This window comes from Propithecus coquereli, unplaced genomic scaffold, assembly GCF_000956105.1.
Source record: "Propithecus coquereli isolate 6110/MARCELLA unplaced genomic scaffold, Pcoq_1.0 Scaffold111, whole genome shotgun sequence".
In the NCBI taxonomy this organism is placed as follows: domain Eukaryota; kingdom Metazoa; phylum Chordata; class Mammalia; order Primates; family Indriidae; genus Propithecus; species Propithecus coquereli.
This window is the reverse complement of record NW_012135081.1, coordinates 705,651-730,322: the sequence shown is the minus strand read 5'-3', so window position 1 is coordinate 730,322 and position 24,672 is coordinate 705,651. Positions and strand designations below refer to the sequence as shown.

General features: G+C 37.1%; 1 protein-coding gene across 1 annotated transcript in view; it reads right to left on the bottom strand.

The window, feature by feature from the left end:
* Nucleotides 1–24,672, bottom strand: part of SPATS2 (spermatogenesis associated, serine-rich 2) — a 63,953-nt gene that overhangs the window by 8,634 nt on the left and 30,647 nt on the right. Inside the window, exons 2-8 of the mRNA XM_012653668.1 lie at nucleotides 22,576–22,655; nucleotides 20,346–20,454; nucleotides 19,177–19,226; nucleotides 15,902–16,163; nucleotides 13,625–13,801; nucleotides 10,949–11,084; nucleotides 1,291–1,349 (exon numbers count right to left, since the gene is read on the bottom strand). Coding sequence (XP_012509122.1) covers nucleotides 1,291–1,349; nucleotides 10,949–11,084; nucleotides 13,625–13,801; nucleotides 15,902–16,163; nucleotides 19,177–19,226; nucleotides 20,346–20,454; nucleotides 22,576–22,655 — 873 coding nt within the window. The remainder of the gene's footprint in view (nucleotides 1–1,290; nucleotides 1,350–10,948; nucleotides 11,085–13,624; nucleotides 13,802–15,901; nucleotides 16,164–19,176; nucleotides 19,227–20,345; nucleotides 20,455–22,575; nucleotides 22,656–24,672) is intronic.

The following is a 24,672-nucleotide window of genomic DNA, read 5'->3' as shown; positions in this document are numbered from 1 at the left end:
GATTAATTTCTTTCTATTTTTAGTAGAGACGGGGTCTCGCTCTTGCTCAGGCTGGTCTCGAACTCCTGAGCTCAAACAATCCGCCCGCCTCAGCTTCCCAGAGTGTTAGGATTACAGGCGTGAGCCACCGCGTCCAGCCTGAAAGGTGTATTTTCAAAAGCACCTTCTTCTCAGAAGTAAGGACTAAGTCTTCTTACTGATTTTAGTTTATCTAAACCTTCATCTTCAAAAAGAGAATACACAGATGTAAGAATGGGCTGAAACTGTCAAATTTAGAAATTCTAAGATAGATTACTCAATGTAAATGAAATCTCACCTCTGAAAAACAGTGGAGAGCATCTCTGTCACATTCTCAACATTTCAAGTTAAAATGGACCAAAACTGTACTCAGCCCAGAGCCAAGCTGCCTCCTCTAGCCCGTGACCACAGACACAAATAATTTAACTGTGAGTCATCATCTCGACCCAGCCCAGCATTTCTATTCCTACCAGCTTGAGGGTGGGTTAAAAGAAACAACCTTCCTAATTATAAATCTGGCATTCAATGCATGAAGGTAGAACCTGCCAATGAAATGCCCCAAATCAATGCTATTGTACACATTGCAGTTGGCAATCCCTACTTTTCATGTAGCTGTATATCTTCAATCTAACATTTAACAGAAATAACCAAAGAGCAGTTACCTGGTTCTTCCATACAAAATCCCACAAATTACCCAAGTTAGCTTCTCTCTCTCCAGAATCTATTTTAGTAAGGTTTCAAGGAATCCTAGTTATGGCATCCTGAACCCTCAATTTTCTGAGTTTTCCCTAACCCATTGATGATAGACACTGAGTGAAGACTATTCTACAAACTGAGAAAACAATGTAAGTTCTGAGATAGGTAATGACAGGAATGTATATACTCAATTGTAGACAACACGACGAAGTCTTCTCTGTTTATGCTAAAGGTTTTTTTCCAAGTATAAAAAAATCCCAATGGAACTGTTTAATCACCAGAGCAAAAAACAAAATAAAAGAAAACCCCGGTGTCAGACCATGATGCAGTCTCTTACACATTGAACTCTACACTCAAAATATTAAAATTTGGAAACATTTTTAAAGCAGGCTCATGTAAAGTTATTTCACCTAAAAAAAATTCATATGCCAGTGCAGTACAACTGCTCAAGATGGTTTAACTGAATATAGAAAGTCTTATTGTGACATTTATATTAAGCTTTTTTTGTGAGGGTTGGGAAGCAGGTACCTATTGTTCACATAGGTAATAGCTTTAATTAAAGTTCACTCATCTTACTTGCTTCAGCTTTCACTTTGTCCATTTCAGCAAGCAATGCCACTTCCCGATCCATTAAACTAGGAAGAAATGACAAAGGAAAAAAAGGTTTGCTCAGAAACTCAGACACAGAAATAACATGTTATTAATAGCACAGGACAGTCAGTTTGTTCACTAAAAGCATACTACATACTACAAAATAATACTGGATCGACCACATGAAAATTCTGATGTCTTACTCAACGGAGAATATTTTAGGGATTTCCAATGAAATAAACAGACTCAATTCCCCTTTATTTCTATTTATTACAGCTGACCAATCACTATCAGTCTAAGAGTTGATAACCAGTAGATGGCAGTAGCAAGCCACAAAACACATTTCTTAGTAAGTTGTGCTAAAGGAAAAGTCTTTGCAGAAATTAATTATTTCTACATATGCACTCACATACTTTTTTTTGTTTTGAGACAGAGTCTCGCTCTGTTGCCCTGGCTAGAGTGCAGTGGCATCATCATAGCTACTGCAACCTCAAACTCTTGGGCTCAAGCGATCCTCCTGCCTCAGCCTCCCAACTAGCTGGGACTAGAGGCACATGCAAAGACGCCCAGCTAATTTTTCTATTTTTAGTAGAGACGGTCTCGCTCAGGCTAGTCTCAAATTCCTGAGCTCAAGCAGTATTCCTGCCTTAGCCTCTCAGAGTGCTAGGATTACAGGCATGAGCCACCTTACCTGGCCACTCACATGCTTTTTATATTTTGGTCTATAAAATCTGACATGTTTGCTTCTAATGAATTTTTACCAAGCAATATCCCCGCTTGGGCATAGTAAATTTAGCCATGATTAGCACTTGTATATCTTCAACAGCTGACCACAGCTGCCCCAAGTTCACTGGAGTTTTAGTATGTAGAACGTAGAGCAGTCAAGAGATAGACATACAAGGTAGGGTGCTGGTTTCTGAGTAACATTCAATAGTAAAGGATGAAATTAAAGGTTTCTGGTAAGCCTTTTATAGAAAAAGAACATTAAATAGGCAATTAGAATTTTTTCCATTGCAAATGTATATGGTTTGGAGACACATAAAGCCTTTCTGTGTCCTTATAAAAGAGCCCACAACCTTTAATGTGTAAGTATAGATGACAATAGGTACACTTAGGGTATTCAACCTCTGGATGCGAAGAATTTTCCTTACCATATCAGTTTTGTTTAGTGGTGGCAGAAGAAAAAATCTAAAATTTTAATACCTGTAGAAACATGAAATGTTCTAACTGTCTTCAAATTTGTTCATTCTCATTTCTCCTTTTGAATGGGAATATAACTACAGGGCAAATAAAAGTTCCACTCTTGTTTCTGTTTGTAAAAGCAATCACACTTGTGCACACACATATACACACACATTCAATTTAGCTCAACATGTAGTTATGTTGGCACAAAGTAGTTAATATGGAGACTATGTTGTGAGACATACAAAAATGTATAAGGCAGAATCATTTCCTCAAAGAACAAAATCCTTTATAGGGCAAGTGCCAGAGAACATAGGTTTGATAGTCATTATGCATGTTAATAAATAGACTTGTAACTCAACAAATTTGGTTGGCATATTAATCCAAAAGCACCAGACTGGAGAGAAGATACTATTGTGGAGTAGCAATACTTTGCTAAGAAAACATTCCCAAACCTTGGCAATATTGCTCCAAGAACTCTAGCAGCCTTTGGAATACCTAAAAGGCAAAACAAAAGCACAACTGAGATAGGAGCTGCCAGGCCTACAGTTTGACATTACCTCTCTTCTGCTGCCAAATCACCTTAAGATGCAGACACTGTGTCCACCAGATGACAAATTCTTTGTCTCTGACAAAGCTTGTAAAATATTTATCAAAAGACTTCAGCAAACAAGTAAGCTTTTTGCAGCTTACAATCTTTATTATGAAAACGAGAATGTCACATGATACTTTTAGCAAGGAAAGAAAGTTCTGTATCAACACAATCAGATCTTTTGTGGCAATATGAGCTAGTACATTGTGACAGCAATTTCTCCCCCTTTGAGAATGACTAGCATCCATTTAAGTCAACTTTGTTTCTTGATTTACTCACTGGTGATCACAAGAAATTTGTAAGGCAGGGCAGGGACAACCATATAACCCCTCCAGTAAAAAAAATTAGTATATATTTTCATGCCAAAAAACCCTATGAAAAAATAGAATTTCTATTTCTTTTTGTTTGTTGTTTGTCATGTTGTCATCTATTGATAATATCTATTGAAATGTCCTGTGATATCAGCCCAGCATTAAACAGAAGAACCTACCGGTTAACTGAGCTGTTGGTTTATTTTCTCAGAGAAAAGTTTGATCAACATTTGCAATTTTCCATTAAAATTTTTGTAAGTCTTTAAAATACAAAAATAAATAAATGTTAAAATATAATAACTTTCTTATTAAAAATACATCAAAGAAAAAGTACATCATATAATGAATGGCATCATAGCTGAATAGAAGAATTACCTACTTTCAAGTCATTTATGCTTAAAGTATCTAGGAGCGACATATCATGTCTGCAACTTCCAGATGGTTCCACCAAAATATAAACACATAGCAAATACACTGATCACTGTACTATCCTTTCAACTTTTCTGTATATTTGTAAGTCTTCATAATAAAAAATTACAGAAATGTGTGCATCATAAAAAAAATAGAGAAGGTGGTAAGAGTTCAAAAGTGAAAAGTAGGTCAGGCATAAGGCATTTTTTTTAATAATTAAAAACAATTTACCATAACACACCTTTCTAACAAAGAAACTTAAGCTAAAGTTTTCCATCTGTTCCTGAGCTAAACAGTGGTCCCACTATGTACAGTAACTATCTGTGGCCAAGAGACTCAAAAGTAACTGTGGTATGAGGTAATAGTTTTTATTAATAGATGCCACAACTGCAAGCAATGAGTCCTCTCAGAGAGTGATAAAAGGCTCATTCTGTCTGTCAGACTTTCTGCTACCTTGTTGACTCCAATGCCTCAGGGTACTAAGCTTCTCCCAAGGCCTTTCTGAATGGAAATATGCCATAATAAGCATCTGGTACACTGGATTCAGAAACTGCTAATGAAATTCAGCTAAATATTGCTGGGACCCTGTTTGGAAAGACACTAGGTCTTATTAAGCCTGAGCCTTCTTCAGTGTTGAGAATTTCCATATCCTTTCTTTAACCATGAAAGATGGTTTGGGATGACTGGTCACTGTTACTACGGAAAAAGACTGGTAACTAAATGTTCTACATTTCCTTCTTTTCTTGCCAGGACTTTTTACCATTGTCACATTTGTTCAACTTATTCTAAAGCTTTTGCATAATTTAGTTGCTCAGAATAGCTGTTCCTGCAGCATCACTCTTCACATCTCTAAGATATATTTTGTGCCCATCATTTCAAGCAAGCCCTTTAATTAATATACAGGTATCTACCATGCAGCTATTGATTCTAGCTCTTGCCTTTAGTAATCTCCTGGTACCAAAAATTGTTAATTAACATTTATTTACGGTTGTTGCATTAGAAAAATAACATTAATTTTTCTATTTTTTGTAGAGACAGGGTCTTGCTCTTGCTCAGGTTGATCTAAAACTCCTGGGCTCAAGTGATCCTCCTGTCTCAGCCTCCTGGAGTGCTAGGATTACAGGCATGAGCCATCATGCCTGGCCTAGAAATTCTTAAGTAAACATGTACACATAATAACACAATGTAAGCAGTTACAAAGAGATGAATCAAAGATAAGTTTTAAAAAGAACACATTAAAACTTACACTGTCACTATGATTATAACTATTAAGAATATGTATGAATAAAGATAAGGAACACAAGGGAACACAGAAAATAAAAATTATGTTGGCTGGGTGTGGTGGAACCAAAAGGTCCACTTAAAGAGGAGTTAAGTAAAGGAGCCGGGACTGGTAGCTCATGCCTGTAATCCTAGCACTCTGGGAGGCCAAACCGGAGAAGAGCTTGAGGCCAGGAGATCAAGACCAGCCTGAGCAAGAATGAGACCCTGTCTTTGCATAAAAAAGAAAGAAAAGAAAAGAAAAATTACATGTTAGGGTGGTAGAATTATATGACTTTTATTTTTATTTATTTATTTTTTTTTTGAGACAGAGTCTCACTCTTTTGCCTGGGCTAGAGTGAGTGACGTGGCGTCGGCCTAGCTCACTGCAACCTCAAATTCCTGGGCTCAAGCGATCCTACTGCCTCAGCCTCCCGAGTAGCTGGGACTACAGGCATGCGCCATCATGCCCGGCTAATTTTTCTATGTATTTTTAGTTGTCCAATTAATTTCTTTCTATTTTTAGTAGAGACGGGGTCTCGCTCTTGCTCAGGCTGGTTTCGAACTCCTGAGCTCAAACAATCCGCCCGCCTCTGCCTCCCAGAGAGCTAGGATTACAGGCGTGAGCCACCGCGCCAGGCCTATTTCTATTTTTTAAAAAACTGTTATAATTATGGGCAATAGAGTAAAAATTAGAGGGAGTAATGAAATCTTTAAAAAAGAAAAAAACAAAATTCAGACCCCTCTATCAAATGCTCTTATTCTACCTCAGTTTCTGACTTCATCCCTCACTACTTTCAACTACCACTTCGTAGCGCCAGCTAGGCTATGTATGGTCCCCCCGTGCCCCTTCTATGCCTTTTTCTGTTTCCTAAATGTGGTGTTCTACCTCTACCCCTTCTGCCAGAGTAAATTCCATGCTTTTCCCCACAGCTTGAGAATGATTTGTTTCCTCCAAGAAATCTTTTCTAATTAACCTCATGCCACAGTGACCTTGCCATTAATCTTAATACCTTTCCCACTATTAAGATCTGACCTGAAGAATATCAGAATCATGAGGCACTTCAAGTTGTGACTTAAGAATAATGATTTAGAACCTTCTGAATTATAAAATCAAAAGAACATTAAATACTCAGATGGAGTATCTTTTCTTGTAGTTTTATGTTATTGAACTTAAAAATACTTTCATAGATTCAATCAAAATGCTGGTCTTCTTCATTCTAACCCTATTCCATGGTGACTAAGTTCCACAGTCCCTAAATTCTCCTACGTTGGGGTTTCCCTATAACCTTGCTATATATATAGCCTTTAAGCTGAGGAGGAAATAATACGGATGCTCCTTGACTTAGGATGTGGTTACATCCCAATAAACTGACAGTAAATCGAAAATATCGTAAGTTGAAAATGCATTTAATACATCTAACCTATTGAACATCATAACTTAGAGCCTAGCCTACCTCAAACGTGCTCAGAACACTTACATCAGCCTACACTTGGGCAAAATCATCTAACACAAAACCTATTTTATAATAAAATGTTGGATATCTCATGTAATATAATTTATTGAATACCATACTGAAATTGAAAAACAGAATGGCTGTATGAGTACTCAGAGTAGGATTTCTACTGAATGTGTATCATTTTTGCACCATTATAAAGTCAAAAAATCATAAGTTAAACCACTGTAAGTTAGGGATTGTCTGTATATGTGACATGTACCAACAGTGTCTAACATTCCCAAGCTTTAGTGAGAGAAGTGAGCATCAATGAGATATGGGATGGAGAGTATAGGTTACTGGGTCAGAATACTCAGATTTAAATATTAGGTCTACAATTTATGATGCCATGTTAGATAAACTACTTAACCTAAGACACAAATCCTTTTTCAGTAAAACAGAATTAAAAATACCTACTTTGTGGGAAAGAAATCAGGATAAATAAATCAGATAATATAACTGAACATGTTCAGTAAATTGCATTCTTCATGTGTTATTATTATAGATTAAGCATCCCTAATCCCAAAATCCAAAATATTCTAAACTGAAGATTTTTGAGAGCCAAGATGATGCTAAAAAGAAATGCTCATAGGAACATTTCAGATTAGGGATGCTCAACTGGTTTTTACTAATATTCCAAAATCCAACAAAATCTGAAATACTTTTGGTCCCAGCTATTTCAGCTAAGGGATACTCGACCTATAATTATTTTCTTTTTTTTTTTTTTGAGACAAAGTCTCACTCTGTTGCCCAGGCTAGAGTGCTGTGGTATCAGCCTAGATTGCAGCAACCTCAAACTCCTGGGGGCTCAAGTCATCCTCTTGCCTCCGCCTCCAAAGTAGCTGGGACTACAGGCATGCACCATCACACCCAGCTAATTTTTACTATTTTTAGTAGAGACAGGGTCCCACTCTTGCTCAGGCTGGTCTCGAACTCCTGAACTCAAGCGATCCTCCTGCCTCAGCCTCCCAGAGTGCTAGGATTACAGGCATGAGCCACCCCAACTGGCCAATCTGTAATTATTTTCACAGATAGTTAAGGAGTTAAATTTTAAATCAAAGACCAGCAAGAACCATGGAGTCAAGTACTAGTAGAAATAAGATATCAATGTACTAAACATTCAAAAATTGAAGAATAATTTAGAACTACAGTGCTATGTACATTTTTGATAATACTATATTAGCACATTCCTTTACTTCTATGCTTTTTAGATATTTTTAGAGATACTCTGGTTTATAAAATGATTCCTAAGATTTCAGCATCTCTATAAGGCCTTTAAATTTAAGGACTTAAAGCCTTTTTGGTAAAACTACTGATAGCTTATTTTAACAGAAGTAAACAAGCTCAAACAAAAGGATATAACTTTTCTAAGATCAATGAGAAATCAGGAAAAATTTCTAAATTTTAACCACAGATTTACATGACCCTATGTGCTGTATAACCTCAAACTTCTTGACAGTCTTTCTCTTACCCATTTCGCCTTTTAATAAATACTGTTTGACTATCATAAAATTGAAATCTTCCTATTTATTTAAGAGAAGCTGAGTATGTAGCCTGTCGGCATTTTTCATCTACACATTATATGAAAACATTCCAAAGGAGTTTATATACTCTAACTTCATGTTCCATTCCATATCCTGCCTCCTTAATAGCTTAAACTTAAGTCACAAACTGCTCCAACAATATAAAGCAGAGAAGTATTATTAATTAACAACAAAAGTAAACTTGGATGTAGGGATGATTATTACTAAATCATCAATAAGAACAAATTTTAAGTTTTATATATTGGAAAGCTTCTGATTTTACCTTCCTATAGGTGTGTCAGTTTTTATTTGGCATCAAAGTGAAAAGAGTTATCTGTATAATTTCCCTAGTGCCCTCTCAGGGGTAATGTAATCTTACTGCTGCGAATCTGTTAGAACCCTTTGCTTTTCTTTTATACTATAACCAACACAAAAATGGCTTCCTAAGTGACATTAACTCCAAGCTCTGGTTTGGTGCCAAATGGAGTTAGCTCACCTGCCAATAATGTCTTGAAGTAGCAACTACAAGGAACATTGAAATAAGGTAGTTTATAAACCCAATCAGCCAGAGAGAAAGGCTTTATACCAGCAGGAAAGGGCAAGTAATCTCTTTCCTCAAGTTAAATTGACCTGGTTGTTTCGCTTGCTAATCAATCCTAAATACACAGTTCCCAGGCAGGAAACCATTTCACTTGTCATTTATTTGAAGGAGGCTCCTCCTGGCTGGGTTCCAAGGCAGCAGGAACTCACAAATCTCTCTCCCGGAACTGTGTTTCCTGGTTCAGGCTTGTTCTGAATGGAATCAGATCCTGTGGCTAAGTAATCAGTAAGCTAAACAATCAAGGAGACCAGAGGCTTATCAAGGCAAAGTTGTGATGGCCTATACTTAGCTCTTTATTTTCCAAATGAGCCAACAATATCCAATATGACAAGAATGTAGTACAAAGGGCAAGGTTCTTCCTCCCAGAGGTTCAGAAAAAGGAGAAATCAGTTACCTGGAAAAATTTTCAGGAAAAGTTAGAGCTTAATTTAAGGGGAGTTTTGGAGAATTGGTTGGATTTAGATAAATAGAGAGGTACAGGAGAGTATATCAGGCTGGGAAAGTGGCATTAACTAGTATATGGAAGAGGAAATGTGAATGTTAAGTTGTGAGACAATGAGTAATCTGGCAGGAACAAAAATGTATGTTAAGAAAAACAGAAGACATGGCATTAAGTTTCTAGCTATAAAACCTCAAAGGTGAACTCAGGGTTCAAGACCAGGCATGGATAGATTACTAGATGAATCTTCTATCCTGAAAGTACTTTTTGGTTATGATGATTTAACTTTTTGGAGGTGTTAATCCATCTTCATTAATTCACTCCTTCAATTCCAGAGACCAGGAGGACTGAGGGGACCCACACTCCCCCCTCTATCTCTGGTTTGTTGTGGCACAAAGTTTGTGAATAGAGACATAGTTGGGTATAACATAAGGGAACAGTCCACAGATAGGCAGCAAGAAAACAATGGATGGTTGTGAGGAAGAGTGATGTAGAGTTTCTCTATTCATGAATACTTCCTCCCATATTTCAGATCTAGGCAGTTATTATAAATAAGTAGAGTGAACAGTCCTAAATCCCAAAACATCAACCTAACTTAATCCAAAAACATCAACCTAACTCCTTATCTTCCAATCATTTTGATTAATTTGTTCCTTAAGTCTTTTCCAGTTTCAAAAAAATCCCTTATAAAATGCAAATACCCCCAGAAATGAGCTACGGCTTAAATTTCAGTTAACACTTGAAACACACATTTAATAGTTAAAACAGCTTCAGTGTTCTAGGAAACATCAGAATATTGCTATGGTTTGAATGTGTTCCCCAAAGTTCATGTGTTGGAAACTTAATCCCCAATGCAATAGAGTTGAAAGGTAGGACCTTTAAGAGGTGATTAGTCATGACCCTCATGAATGGATTAATGTTGTTATCATGAGAGCAGGTTCATTATAAAGGTGATTTTGGCCCTCTCTGGTTGTCTCTCACTTGCCCTCTCTTGCCCCTCTGCCTTCTGCCATGGGATGACACATTAAGAAGGCCCTCACCAGATGGGGGCCCCTTGACTTTGGACTTCCCAGTCTCCAGAACTGTAAGAAATAAATCTCTGTTCATTACAAATTACCCAGCCTCAGGTATCCTGTCACAGCAATGCAAAATGGACTAAGACAAATACATTCTTCCCCCCAAAAGATTCTATCATCAAATATATTTGATAAATACAGTATAGCTTCCTCTTATAATTCACAAGACACATTAGCATTGAAAAGGCACTGAGAAGTAAAATAAAAAAAAAAGTATTTTCACATCTCTTTAACCACTAAACCCAGTTTTCCCCAAAGAATACATACTAATATATTTTAAGAAATGAGTATTCCACAGAGCACAGTTTGAAAACATGAAATTAAAAACAAATCAATAATTAATAATAGGGCACAGAAAAGACCATTGGGATGGAGTGCATTAAGAAGGATGGAAGAACCCAGGAAAGCAAAGACAGATCCTTTCCACTTTATAATTTTGTTCAAAAACATCATCTCATTTGTTACAGGCTCCTGGTGACAGACCCTAAAGTAAGACGGTATGATCTACTCTATAATTATTTGTCCCTTTCTCAACAATATTAACCTCAGGCCCATTTCTAGAACATTGTGAGTTCTCATTCCCACACTGTGACTGAAAGTAGAATGAAAAAGAAAGCGAATTACACCATAGAATTGTCTCTCCCACTATGTAGAATAGTTAGGAGGTGGGAATGAAAGAACTTGGTGAATGGCTGACCATCTTTATAAATGATCATTTTTATGCTACTGATATCAAATGCAACTTAACTTACCAGCTCTGCAATTCAGCAAAAGCTTGTTTCATTTTCTTAATGGAAGCATCCATCTCTTCTTTAACTACAACTCGATACCGCGCAAGAGACACTGTACAGCGCTGGAGGTCTTTTACAGATTTTTCAATATTGGAACCTTGGGGAAAAAAACCCAAGGATTAATAAAGAAAAGGTACCTAGGTGACTTGAAAGTTGGATATGAACACCTAAGGCAAATGTCATGTGGACTAAAGATGTTTTCTAAATGACCACTTTCTCCAACAAAAATCCCAATGTTTTCATAGATTTTTGAAAAAATAAATATCCTGGTCAAGAATTGGATTTATCCTCCTATCTTAAACAACTAAACACATGCACATACTGACAAAAATATACACAACAACGGTCAGTCAATGGAGAGCAGGGAGTACTTTTCCCCTGAGAAAACAGAAACAAATGAAGTGAGGTCTATGATTGCCCCAACTTACTGCCCTCAAGAGAGTTTCCAGGCTGCAGTGCAGGGAGGAGAAATCCTTAACTGAGCCTGGTAGTCTCTTCGATTTGAGGGGGCAGAGTTGAGAATTCAGGGAGGCCACGGTGGCTAGAATTCTCAGGGGAGAGTACTGGTGAGGAGAGAGCTACACAGAGATCTACAGAGAGAGGATTCTGAGTATTGATCAGTGCACGAGTGTGAAGAAACTACCCCAAGACAGGAAAAAGAACAGGTGGAAAAGCAGCAGGCGGAACAATCACCAGAGCTTACCCAGGCCAGGAATAGTTTGTGTTCACACCAGCCAGAGTGAGAAAACCTCACAATACATGTGGTACCAGGCAGAATACTTGGAAAGATACTGCCTCAGTAACGAGGCAAAATTACCCTGGACTAAATAAAGGCTGCTCTAGTCCCATCTAACGATGCTTAAAAGCAAGCTTCAAACTGTTTCCACAGAACCAAGTCCCCCCCAAAAATCACAAGGGTATTTAAAGAAATTCAAAAATATCGAGCAATCAACAAAGTAAAATTCACGTCTGGCATCCAATAAAAAATTATCAGGCATACAAAGAAGCAGAAAAATGTAACTTACACCGAAGAGAAAAATCAATCAACAGAAACAGATGTAGAAGTGGCACAGATGATAGAATTAAGAAGTTAAGGTCATCAAACAGCTATTATGATTAGAAACCATAGGTTCAAGAAGGTAGAGGAAAGCACATAAGATGTTAAGGAAAGACATGAAAGATATTTTAAAAGACCCCAATTGAACTTCTAGAGACGTAAAAAGCAATGTCTGAGACGAAAAATACATTGGATGGAATTAAATGCAGACTAGAAACAGTTTAAAAATGGATTAATACATTTGAAGACAGCAATTTTTGAAACTACCCAAAATGAAACTACACAGAGAAAAAAAAGACTTCAAAAAGAGGCTGGACATCATGGCTCATGCCTGTACTCCCAGTGCTTTGGGAGGCTGAGGCAGGAGGATCGCTTGAGGCCAGAAGTTCAAGACCAGCCTGGGCAACATAGCAAGACCTCGTCTCTACAAAAAATAAAAAATAGAATACAATTTATCACGTGGACATGGCAAAATTAAAAAGTTCTCTCTCTGTATAGTGCAGTTTGAAGCATTGTATGTGAGGAAGCCAGCTTTGTAGAAAAAGATACCTACCCAGCACATTTTAACCGGTTTCCAAGAATTTTATTAATCTTTCTATATTTACCAATGCCAAAGTTATATGTACAACTGACTGTCAGAATCATGGATCTAAAAAGTTTAAAACTGTGCCAAGATACACAGTTTCAATTTTTTATTTAAATTCTTCCTCATCTCAACTTGATGTCTTTTAGAACCTACCTAAAACCTTTCAAGCCTTGTGCCTATATACCCTCTTTTATTTTTGCTTGATCAGATAGTCTCAGACTTGCTGTTCTGCAGCAAGCTAAGGGCTACTAGAAAAATGAAAAAGAGCCTCACTAATTAAAATTTAGTTCATGTAGAATAAATAATTCCATAAAGAGCGACCAATTACAAATGTCCTTTACATTTCTGTGTTTCATTTGTTCAGTGGAGTGGACCACTATGCTTAGATGTATGAAACTCAGAGGGGCTACTATCTCTGTTTATTTAATTGTTGGCTGTTTATTTAAATGATTATTATAGTATAAAAAAAAAAGGCAAAGCAAAGACCTACCACCAGTCAATGCTAAGTACTTACTTAAGAGGAAATGATCTTATCTAAAGCTAGAGTCTGCCAGACATCAGTAAGAGCATGAAGTTGTGAAGAGGAGTGAAAATATTTCTTTAAAATGTCATCTCAGAGATGGAAGAGCTTTTTACTTGTTGAGTCAACCAGGAGATAAAAATGAAGGAAATAGCACAAAAATGTTGCAGTAAAGCAAATAAAAGAACAGGTTAATGTTAGCAGATAAGTCATCCTGGCAGCAGAATTTGATTTTAATTCACAGAAAGGGTCCCTGTCATTGTAACAAGACTGTACAGCATTTAAACTACTATCAGGCTCCAGTAGAGTACACAGAGGTAGGGGAAGGGCTGGGTAGTCACTGCCTGGAAAACAGAAAAAGTATTACTAGATGCCCTTCTGAAACTTCATCTATGAGAACAAAGAGATAATTTGTCCTCTTTAGCCAAAAACACAGATTTTTCATTCTCTCTCACAGGTGGGTCCCTGACTTACCTAACTTTTTATTGGTGGAGAAGGGAACATCATCCATCCCCAGATTTGAAAACTGAGGTGCTGTGGTAGGTCTTGAGAGAGATTTGGCAGCATTCCTGGATTGTTGAGAATTCTGAATAGAGTGCATAGTCCAAGACTTGGACCCAAAATCAGAGACACCATTCTCCAGCATGGATCCTGTCCAAGAAAGAGGACAGTATTTTAGAGCACAATTTAGGGATAAATCAATCAAGCAATCTTAAGTACACAAAGAAACAGGTAAAAATGTTTTAAGCAAAAACATGCCTCTTAAAAGGTTGTGAACAAAATCAACTGACAAAATAAAACATAGATCAGAATCAGCTGGTTGTGGCTATCAGTAGCTTCTGGCTTGGCCCTAAGTGGCATGTGGATGAAGAAGAGGAGTCTATGGTTAACACATCTTTTGATAGAGAGCTCATTCCCTACAGCTTAGTAGCTTCCCTGTAGCTTGGTAGCTGCTTTGTAGCTCTGACACAAGGAAATAAAGAGTCAGCATCACCAACTTCCGTTAGCTTCCATAAGTTATATTGAGAAAAAGGAAGAATTTAAAAAGCTTTAGGGAATTGAAAGGACAAAGCGTTAGGAAATGAGAGGAAAGCTAGCTCAGAAAAAAAAAATGGAAGCCACTGACTATCATTGGTTTGTCTGAGGTCGATACAGGTGCAATGTTTCTCTCTAAGTCTGTGTGTGTGTGTACGTGTGTGTGTGTGTGTGTGTGTGTGTGTGTGTGTGTGTGTGAACTAACCAGTAAAAGAACATCTAAAAAGCACAGCATAATTCTTACATTGGCATTACATTTATAAAGCCAGAAGCAGCAGGGCAAGGGGAATTCGATTAACAAATAAGTTTTTTTGTTTTTTTTTTTCCTGAGACAGAGTCTCGCTCTGTCGCCCAGGCTAGAGTGCTGTGGTGTCAGCCTAGCTCACAACAACCTCAGTTTCCTGGCTCAAGCCATCCTCCTGCCTCAGCCTTCCAGGTAGCTGGGACTATAGGCGCACACCACCATGCCCGGCTAAGTTTTTCTATTTTTAGTAGAAAAGGGATCTCCCTGTTGCTCAGGCTGGTCTCAAACTCTTGACCTCAAGTGATCCTCCCACCTCGGCCTCCCAGAGTGCTAGGATTACAGGCGTGAGGTACTGCACTGGGCCATAAGTAATTTTTTTTTTTTTTTTGAGACAGAGTCTCACTGTGTTGCCCCGGCTAGAGTGCCATGGCGTCAGCCTAGCTCACAGCAACCTCACGCTCCTGGGCTCAAGCGATCCTCCTGCCTCAGCCTCCCGAGTAGCTGGGATTACAGGCATGCGCCACCATGCCCGGCTAATTTTTTCTATATATTTTTAGTTGTTCAATTAATTTCTTTCTATTTTTTTTAGTAGAGACGGGGTCTCGCTCTTGCTCAGGCTGGTTTCGAACTCCTGAGCTCAAACAATTCGCCCGCCTCGGCCTCCCAGAGAGCTAGGATTACAGGCGTGAGCCACCACGCCCGGCCTATAAGTAATTTTTAAAAAGAGATATTCCCAGCATCTTCCCAGTCCTCAGCAAAATGGTCAACAAACAAGGAAATATATAAAATATGTGAATTTACAACTAAAACTAATCTTAACTCTTTACCAGAAAGAAAACGTGAGACTATAAAAACCAACAGTCTAGTTCTTGTGAAAGCTGGGATTATAGTTACCATCACATATTCTTCATTGTACTGGGTCTTAGACTAATAATAGCAACATCATCATGTCATCATAATTTCTTCTTATTATTTCTTAATATTATTTATTTATTCTTAATATTATTTATTTATTCATTTATTTTTGAGACAGGGTCTCAGTCTGTTATCCAGGCTGGACAGCAGTGGCATGATCATAGCTCACTGTTACCTCGAACTCCTGGCCTCAAGTTATCCTCCTATCTGGGCCTCCCAAAGTGCTGGGATTACAAGCATGAGCCACCGTACCCGACCTACGATTTTTAAAGAAAAAACTTAAAAGTCACCTTTTGTAGTCTCTTAAGGTACTCCTCTGCTATTAAGTTAGAAGATTTCTACAAGACTGATCTAGACTAGAATTAAAATATGAGAAAATGGAAGAATTATATTTTTCTAGGCCTTTGATAATAAATGTGGCTCTTTCACCCAAAAGGTAACAAAAACTAAAAAGTAAAAGACCAACTAGATTTAATTTATTGATCACATTCTCAACCAGGAGGCTCCTGTCTTTTTCAACTGAATGTACCTTTTCAAAAACCTGTTAATAAACTCACCTGTTCTATCCAGCATATCTGGTGTGGCAGACTCAGGATCCTCCAGTTCTCTGGCATCTATTGAAAGTGTCTCCAAACCTTCACCAAGTGAGTCCACAGACTCAGTATCATTGATGGCACCATTGACATGGTAACCATTAACACCACCTTTCTCTGAGGAAGGCATAGACTGTTCCTCTTGAATGGAAACTGATTTACTGGAATCAGGGATACTGTTACTTGCTTCTGCTGCAGGTTTTGGTTTGCTCTTCTTCTTTTTGTTCTAAGGGTATTAAAGATTTGAAAAAAAGGAAAGAAAAAGAAGACCCCACCCCCACCCCCAAAATCCAGATAGGTAACTCTAGCTACCCAAAGGTAACCAATGTTACCAATTTCTCATACGTTCTTCCATTTAATACATTTTTGTATATGTTGAACTATTGCATAAAATAAAATTTTACTATATAAAATCCTATACTTTGGATATACTGAAACACATAAATATAAAACATTTCTTCATGGCAAAATCCACCTTAAGCAAAATCAAATTATAAATTATAAAATATGAAAAAATATGTGCAACTTATATTCAAACAAAGAGCTAGACATATACAGAGCTCTAACAGAAAATAAAACAATCCATAGAAAACAATGTTAGAAGCTACAAACATATAAAATGAAGTGTAACCTCAGTCTAATAAGAGGTATAAATTATCATTTTTTATTCATTAGACTAACAAAGGTCAAAAAGTATGATAACATTATAGGGTTGACAGGGTTGAGGGTATAGAGAAACAGGCATTCTCATATATTACCTGTGGGAGTGTAAAGTGGTACTCTCTATGGCAATCTAGCAACACTTATCAAAATTACACATGCATATACCCTTTGCCCAGCAATTCTACTTCTAGAAATCTATTCTAGGCAAGACTAACACATGTGCAAAATTACACACACACACACACACACACACACACACACACACACACACACACAAAGGCTATTTATTGCAGTATTGTTATTAAAAGCAAAGGATCAGAAACAACCCAAATGTTGATCAATAGGGGACTGGTTAAATAAGTTATGGTACATCCAAACAATAGGATAACTATACATAAAAAACAATAAGAAAGCTCTTTACATATTAAGACATGGAATAAGCTCCAAGATATGCTACATGGAAAAAAAGCAGGCAAAGAGGAGAACATGTATTCTTATTTACTTATATGTGTATAAAATATCTTAGAAGATACATAAGAAATTGATAATACAATGTTTGCCTTGTGTGTGGGGAACCAAATGGCTGGGGCAAAGGGATGGCATAAAGATGTTTCAGTGTAACTCTTGTATCTTTGAATTTTGAGCCATAGGAATGTATTATCTATGTAAACAATAAAATTAAACAAAAAAGTCCTTTATCTTTTGTCTTGTCAACCCACAGCTCCACTGGCAATACTTAATTTTATTCCTAAGGCTAGAAGGATACAACTCAATCAATTTTTCCCCAAGTCCTTTCTGTGGCCCTCTCCTGCAAGAGCACTACTGAATTCTAAATATGATTTTCTCCTCCACACAGCTCTCAACTTTCTCTTAAATCCTTTCTCCTATGTAAACTGGCTAAGTTTTCATATCATTGTCCCATGTATGTAATAACTATGCCAGTAACTACTCATAGTCACATCCTATTGGAATAATCCCAAAAGTTAACTGGACTGAATTAGGGCATTTGGGAGTGCCAAAATAAAGCCATTTTTCTTCCTCCATATTTTAAGAAATGTGCATATCTCTAACACACATACTTTTCCAGCTTCATGCATATCTTATATCATTAATAACTTATAATCCTGGGCCAATAAATTAAGAAACTGGTGTTTTCCAGAACACTCACAGCTGTCTATGTAGGTTGAAAGCAGTGGAAAGAAGTTAAATATTCAAAGCTGTAGGCATGGAGAGCTTCAGGGGAATCTTTAGTAGTATAATACTAGGTACCCCTTGGAAAAAATTTTGAAGGGTCATTGAGGCCAACCCTGGTTTGGTCAAGACCTGAAAGAGCTCCTAATAAAGTGATACAAGAGTTATCAAGAAAACATTTCAGAACTCAAGCACTAACCTAATACAGAAAAAGTATACCCCAAACAGATTTCATAGAGATACTTGAGTAAATCCATATTTCAAGCATTTCCTTAAGAGGCTACATTTAAGATATAGAGCTGTGGGAAGAATTTTGAGACAAGCTAGTATCCTTTGGGGAAAGCATTTGGTTTATTTTTTTTTTGTATTTTTTTTTTGAGACAGAGTCTTGCTTTGTTGCCTGGGCTAGAGTGCCGTGGCGTCAGCCTAGCTCACAGCAACCTCAAACGCCTAGGCTGAAGTGATCCTCCCGCCTCAGCCTCCCAAGTAGCTGGGACTACAGGCACACGCGACCATGCCTGGCTAATTTTTTCTATCTATTTTTAGCTGTCCAGCTAATTTCTTTCTATTTTTAGTAGAGATGGGGTCTCGCTCTTGCTCAGGTTGGTCTCGAACTCCTGAGCTCAAATGATCCACCCGCCTCGGCCTCCCAGAGTGCTAGGATTACAGGCGTGGTTTGGTTTTAAGTGGACAAGGAAAACAGAATGAGAACTAATATGTTAGGTACTATATTAGGTACTCGTATTTATTAGTATTAATTTCCTGTTTTAGAGATGAGAAACTAAGGCACACAAAAGTTAAACAATACTCCAGATCATAAAGGCAGTACACAGTGAAATAGGATAGAAATCCAGTTCTGACTGAATCCACAGCCCAAGTGCCTCCTACCTCCTGAAACTGGAATACCAGAGCCCTCTGCAAGGCACCTAATAGAGAAAAGCAAAGGCCCTCTTTAGGCTTTATGTCAAAGCTAATTAATATCAGGGACTACAGTCCAGTTGTCTGACCTAAAAAACTGAACTGTTTTATTATAACTTATCTAATATGAATATGGTTGAAAACCACTCAATTAGATCACTTTCTCTGGAGGAGCTCTGCTTTCTTTGATTTGCTCTCTTTTCCACTCCTGTCCAATATCCCCTCAGCAAATGCACCGTGGCATGGCAAAGTCATTCTGTTTCCTGCCTTCAGTCACATGGAGGGGACTTTGTAGCACTCAGTGAGACACAGCTGTGGTTCCATGTCAAAGAAGAAGATGCGTTTTTAACCCAGGTAAACTCAAGATGTGTACATAAATCTTTGCTTTCAAATATTTTTTCAGAGCCTAAATTTTTAAAACTAATACAAACATCAATATCATGCTTTTAAATTTAATTCATTTTTACCTTTTTCTTGCCTGTTACTGTCCATTCTTTGAGTACTTCACTGGCACTACCTGTAAGAGAAACCAATCATAGATTTTCTCTCCTACCACACACAAGCAGGAATTAGTGTCCCCCCATTATGTAATTGCTGCAGAATTTCCAAAGCTCCTAATGAGAAAAGTTAAGGATCAAGTGTCTTAGGTAATGTAATGGGATAACCATTCTTGCTTCCCTTTTGGAATATCTGCCTATTTAGATACCTCTTCTCCATGTAATTTCCTCAGTAAGTTCTTCCAAGAAGAAATTAACATAGTCTGGCCTTTCTGAAGATTCTTTTATCTATACATCTTAGACCAATTACAAAGATGACTGGTTTTAGCCAAAATGGGCCATCACCTCCCCTCCAGGTTACATATCACATTGGCTACATTGTTTTGGAGACAGCTGCACAATTATCTTAGACCCAAACATTAACATTATAAAGAAAATAAATGAAGACAATGAAAAACCTTACAGTATTTGTACCTGTTTATCCTATACTGGCATATTCAGGAAAATGGAAACAGGGAGACCCAATCTGGTATTGCTATTCAATGATACAGTAGCTTATGGTAAAGCTTTTCTCAAATGAGTTATGTGGAAAGAAGCTTGTAAAACATTCTTCAACTCTATAGATCTATCTGAAGGCCTGACTAAGCCCTCCATTCTTCTATATGTCAAATAAGGAAATTCAAACCCACACATTTGAGTCACTTGCCAGAGCCAAACTAATGAATGATATCAGAATCTGGAAGAGAATGCTGAGTCCTTGAATTTGCCATCTGTTGCTGGGCCACTGAATCACTACTTTGATATTAAGTCTCTTAAATTCTTATTCAATCCAAATCCAATCAATTTCCTTATACCACTGGCCACACGATTTCTTTCTAAATACCATTAGAGAACATTTTGAGTAAAATGATGGTGTTCTCTCAGCTTGTCCCTTATTCCATATATCATATAGCTTATGAGTGAATTGCTTATAGTATTGAAAGAGGTTCTCTTACATTTTTAAAATGTCATGGTATGGTATGTTATCATGGGGTCTGCTATATCATCTATGAAGAATTGGATTGTTGAATGTTATAAAAGTCTGAAGCAAATTCTATTTGAACAAATACAAACTTAAAAAAAAACTGAGCTAGGATTACCTTCCATGAATGCTTGTACTGTTTTGTCCACACAATTATCAAAGTGCTGCAAAACCAGGATGATTTCATTGTTGCTTTTATTGGGAACTATTGCACGCACTGCATTTATCTGGAAAAGATGACAGGGTCATTTAATTCTAACATCCGTAGGTCACTAGGCAGCCGAGGCCTATTACAGAGAATAACAGAAAGAGTGACATTTCATTTTTAACAATATTTATCACTCTTTAGTGTCAGTGAGAATACCTACAACCATCTCACTGGGAATGATTAATAGATGGGTGATAACAGCATATAAAAAATTAATTTCAAAACTTGGAAAAGCAGAACATTTCTAGAAATAGAATGTATATACCAGGTTTTATATCAAGAAAGGGTAGTTTAATTTAGTTATTCAGGTACTAATTTAGCATCAACATTCACTCACATTTTTAGCATACTGTAGGAAAGGTAGAAAGTTTAATGAACCACCAATATTAACAACTTAGATTTTTATATAGCATTTTCCAAAACATTTTTACTTTATGTCATTTAATTGTATACAAACTTTATAAAGATAATTTATACAAATAATTTAAATTATTGTAAACCATTTCAGGTACATAAAACATAATGGACATCCACCACATGACACACTCTGTTTATTAAAACAAAATGAGTGAAGCCCCATGAATGCCCCAGTAAATCCCATTTCCCTTCTTTTCTCCTCAGAGATTTCTACCCTGAATTTGGTATTATTTCAATACACGTTTTTGCATTTTTATGATGTGTATATGTATCTATAGGTAATATACATTATTAGTTTACATTACATAAATATTATTGGCTGGGCGTGGTGGCTCATGCCTGTAATTCTAGCACTCTGGGAGGCCGAGGCAGGAGGATCACTCAAGGTCAGGAGTTCAAGACCAGCCTGAGCAAGAGTGAGACCCTGTCTCTACTAAAAATAGAAAAAAATTAGCTAGACAACTAAAAATATATAGAAAAAACTAGTCAGGCATGGTGGCACATGCCTGTAGTCCCAGCTACTCGGGAGGCTGAGGCAGAAGGATTGCTTGAGCCCTGGAGTTTGAGGTTGCTATGAGCTAGGCTGACGACACAGCACTCTAGCCCAGGCAACAGAGCAAGACTCTGTCTCAAAACAAAAAACAAAACATAAATATTATTATATCATATTTGTTTATCTTCAATTTGCTTTTCTTAGGTAGCATTGTTTTTTAGGTTTTTTTCCATGTTGATGAATACATCTCTTATTCATTTATTTTAACTTCCACATAGGATTTCCATTGTATGATAAACCAAATTTATTGATTCTATTGATGGACACTTTGTTTCCAGTGTTTGGCTATTAGGAAGAATGCTGTAATGAACATCCTTAGGCTGCTAAATCCTCAGTGCCTAAAACAATGTTTACAACATTGTAAACAATAAAAAAAATTCAGTCTTCTGTGAACAATGAGAGAATGTGTCTGTTATATATAACTACTAGTATAATTCCTGGATAGTAGGGCATCTGCGACTTCATTAGATAATGCCAAATTGCTCTCTAAAATAGATATTCTAATAATGACGCTACTGCACTCTAGCCAGCTGACAGAGCAAGACCTGGTCTTAAAAACAAAACAAAACAAAACCTTTAGCATTGATGCCTAAAAAATGGACTTTAGGCAAAACTTACAGATTCCATGATAAAGGTAAGATTCTGATAATTCAAAATGTGTTTATACTGCTGAACCACTGTATATCTATGACAATATACTTTTTTTAGAAAGGCAGAAAGCATATAAAGCTTTTAGATTTTTCTCTATAGTTCATTAAGGGTTATATTACTAAAAATACCTTGTTTTCTTCCAAAGGAATGCTCCGCAGAAGATCTATTTCTCTTTTTGCTCTAAAGTCTCCTGGACTTACTGCTCTTCAAGTGAATAAGAGGATCTTACTCCAATCGTTCCCCAAAGAATGTTGCCAAATGAGATGCAAACTCAGCCATATAAATATTAATTAATTAATATTAAATGTCTTCAAAAGAATTTAGAATGAATATATACAGAGATATGTAAAGAAAATCATGTTTGCACTTAAATTTTATAGTGGTCACTCTGACATATACTGGCATTGTTTCGTTCTTAAAATTTCACTTTCATAATGAGTTTGTGATAGTCACTGACTATATCAGCAACTAAATTTTCCTATGACATTCAAGTTTACTATCCATAGTGACTAATCTTACCTTCTCTTTCATGTTCTCAAAAGCTCCTCCCTGAGCCAGTACAGTATTAGACTGCAAATCAAAAATGAATCCTGATGAATCTGAAAGAAGGAGAAGGGAAAAATATATTCAACATGATCCAAAACTAATATGTAACACATTCCCAAAACAGAAGGGCCAAGATTGGCTTTCTCCCATAAAACAGTTAACAACTTAGTTGCTATTTGGCAAATTTTATTAAATGGATAACTTATATTTATCTTTTGAGTTTAAATTATAAAATAAAATTTGATTTCATTAGAAACTGTCATGTTTTCATGGGGGAAATATTAAATATATCAACTATATTAGACTGTCCTGTAATCCTTGACATCCTTATTAATTATCCTACCTTAACTTGAACGTCCCTCTAAAAATGTTGCAAGTGAATGGCTCCCTATGGTAAAATTTAACACTAAAGAATCTGAAAATGTGAGTGGGATGGAAGCTTCTGTAACATTCATAATAACATATGAAAGTAATTTCCTCTTCTAGACTGCACCATACATATTATGTTCTTACACTATAAACTCCATGAATACATTAATGTTTGTGCCCCCATTGATGAAGCAATGTCCCAAGTTTACATTAAGCAAGTGAAACTCTGTACCGAAGAAGCAATGTACCTGAGTTTACATTATTAGTTCAATGTGATTGATTACAAAAAGGTTCTGGCTTCTCTGTGCTCATAAAGAAAATGCTGTGTACAAACTTAATCAGTTTCTTTACCTGTGACTATGTGATCAATAAATTACCTCAGTTTTAACACTCAACTATTTAGTTTTTTTTTTTTTTTGAGACAGAGTCTCACTGTGTTGCCTGGAGTAGAGAGCCGTGGTGTCAGCCTAGCTCACAGCGACCTCAGACTCCTGGGCTCAAGCGATCCTCCTGCCTCAGCCTCCCGAGTAGCTGGGACTACAGGCATGCGCCACCATGCCCGGCTAATTTTTTCTACATATTTTTAGTTGTCCGATTAATTTCTTTCTATTTTTAGTAGAGACAGGGTCTCGCTCTTGCTCAGGCTGGTTTCCAACTCCTGAGCTCAAACAATCCGCCCGCCTCGGCCTCCCAGAGTGCTAGGATTACAGGCGTGAGCCACCGCGCCCGGCCATTACTAGCCTCTTACACATCATTTAACACGGGTTTTTTTTCCCTTAACAACACACCAGAAGACACAAACTGCAAGGAAAACAAAGGGCAGTTTTGCAAACACTCAGTTATTGCCCAAAACAAATTAGCATAAGTATTATTAGGGTTTATCTGGCATATCAATTAGGATAATGATTAAAAATACATAAAGCAGCTATTTTAGTCAGCATCCCAACAGGAAACAAACAGCATACTCAGATTGGGAAATCTGAGTAGAGTTTAAAAAAGGGATTATTTTCAAAGGTGCTTGCAGGGAGTAGGGAAACCACCAGATACAGTGCAGCACCTCTTGGCTAATAACAGCAATGTGTGTTGCTACTCCGAGGTGTTAAGGAGGGAGCAATTTTAATTACTGGAACCCACAGACAGAAAGGGCTCTTTCATCTTTGTTTCACTGGAGAGGGCCTTCAGATAGCTGCTGTGACCTTTGGTCAAAGAACACAGTCAGCCCACAGACACCCCTCGGAGAAAGACTGGAGGAATATATACCCCTACCATACTCTCCTCCCTGCCTCAGAATCTCCTGCCAATGCTGCCCCATGGCCAAACTCAACCCAGCCAGAGGGCACAGGAGTCACTAAGATAGTTTATACAGGTCACCATCCCAATGCACAAATGACAATTTTGTACTTATATTCTACATTATGAGGCTACCAAGAAGAGAAAACAATAATCTAAAATCTTAATTTGTCTACTCACTAGTTAATATTGCCTTGTTTAACTTAAACCAATACTAGATTCAATGCACTGGAACTTAAGTGTCTCTCAGCATTATAGACAAAGTAATTTTTAATTCCCATCAATATTTAGTGATTTAACAACTCTAATTTTTTCATGAAAATAAAGTCTAAGATTTTTGGTAGGAAATAAAGTAGAATTTCATCTTTTTATTTAGCTAGGATAGAAGAGCATGTATTCTATCAGAAATAA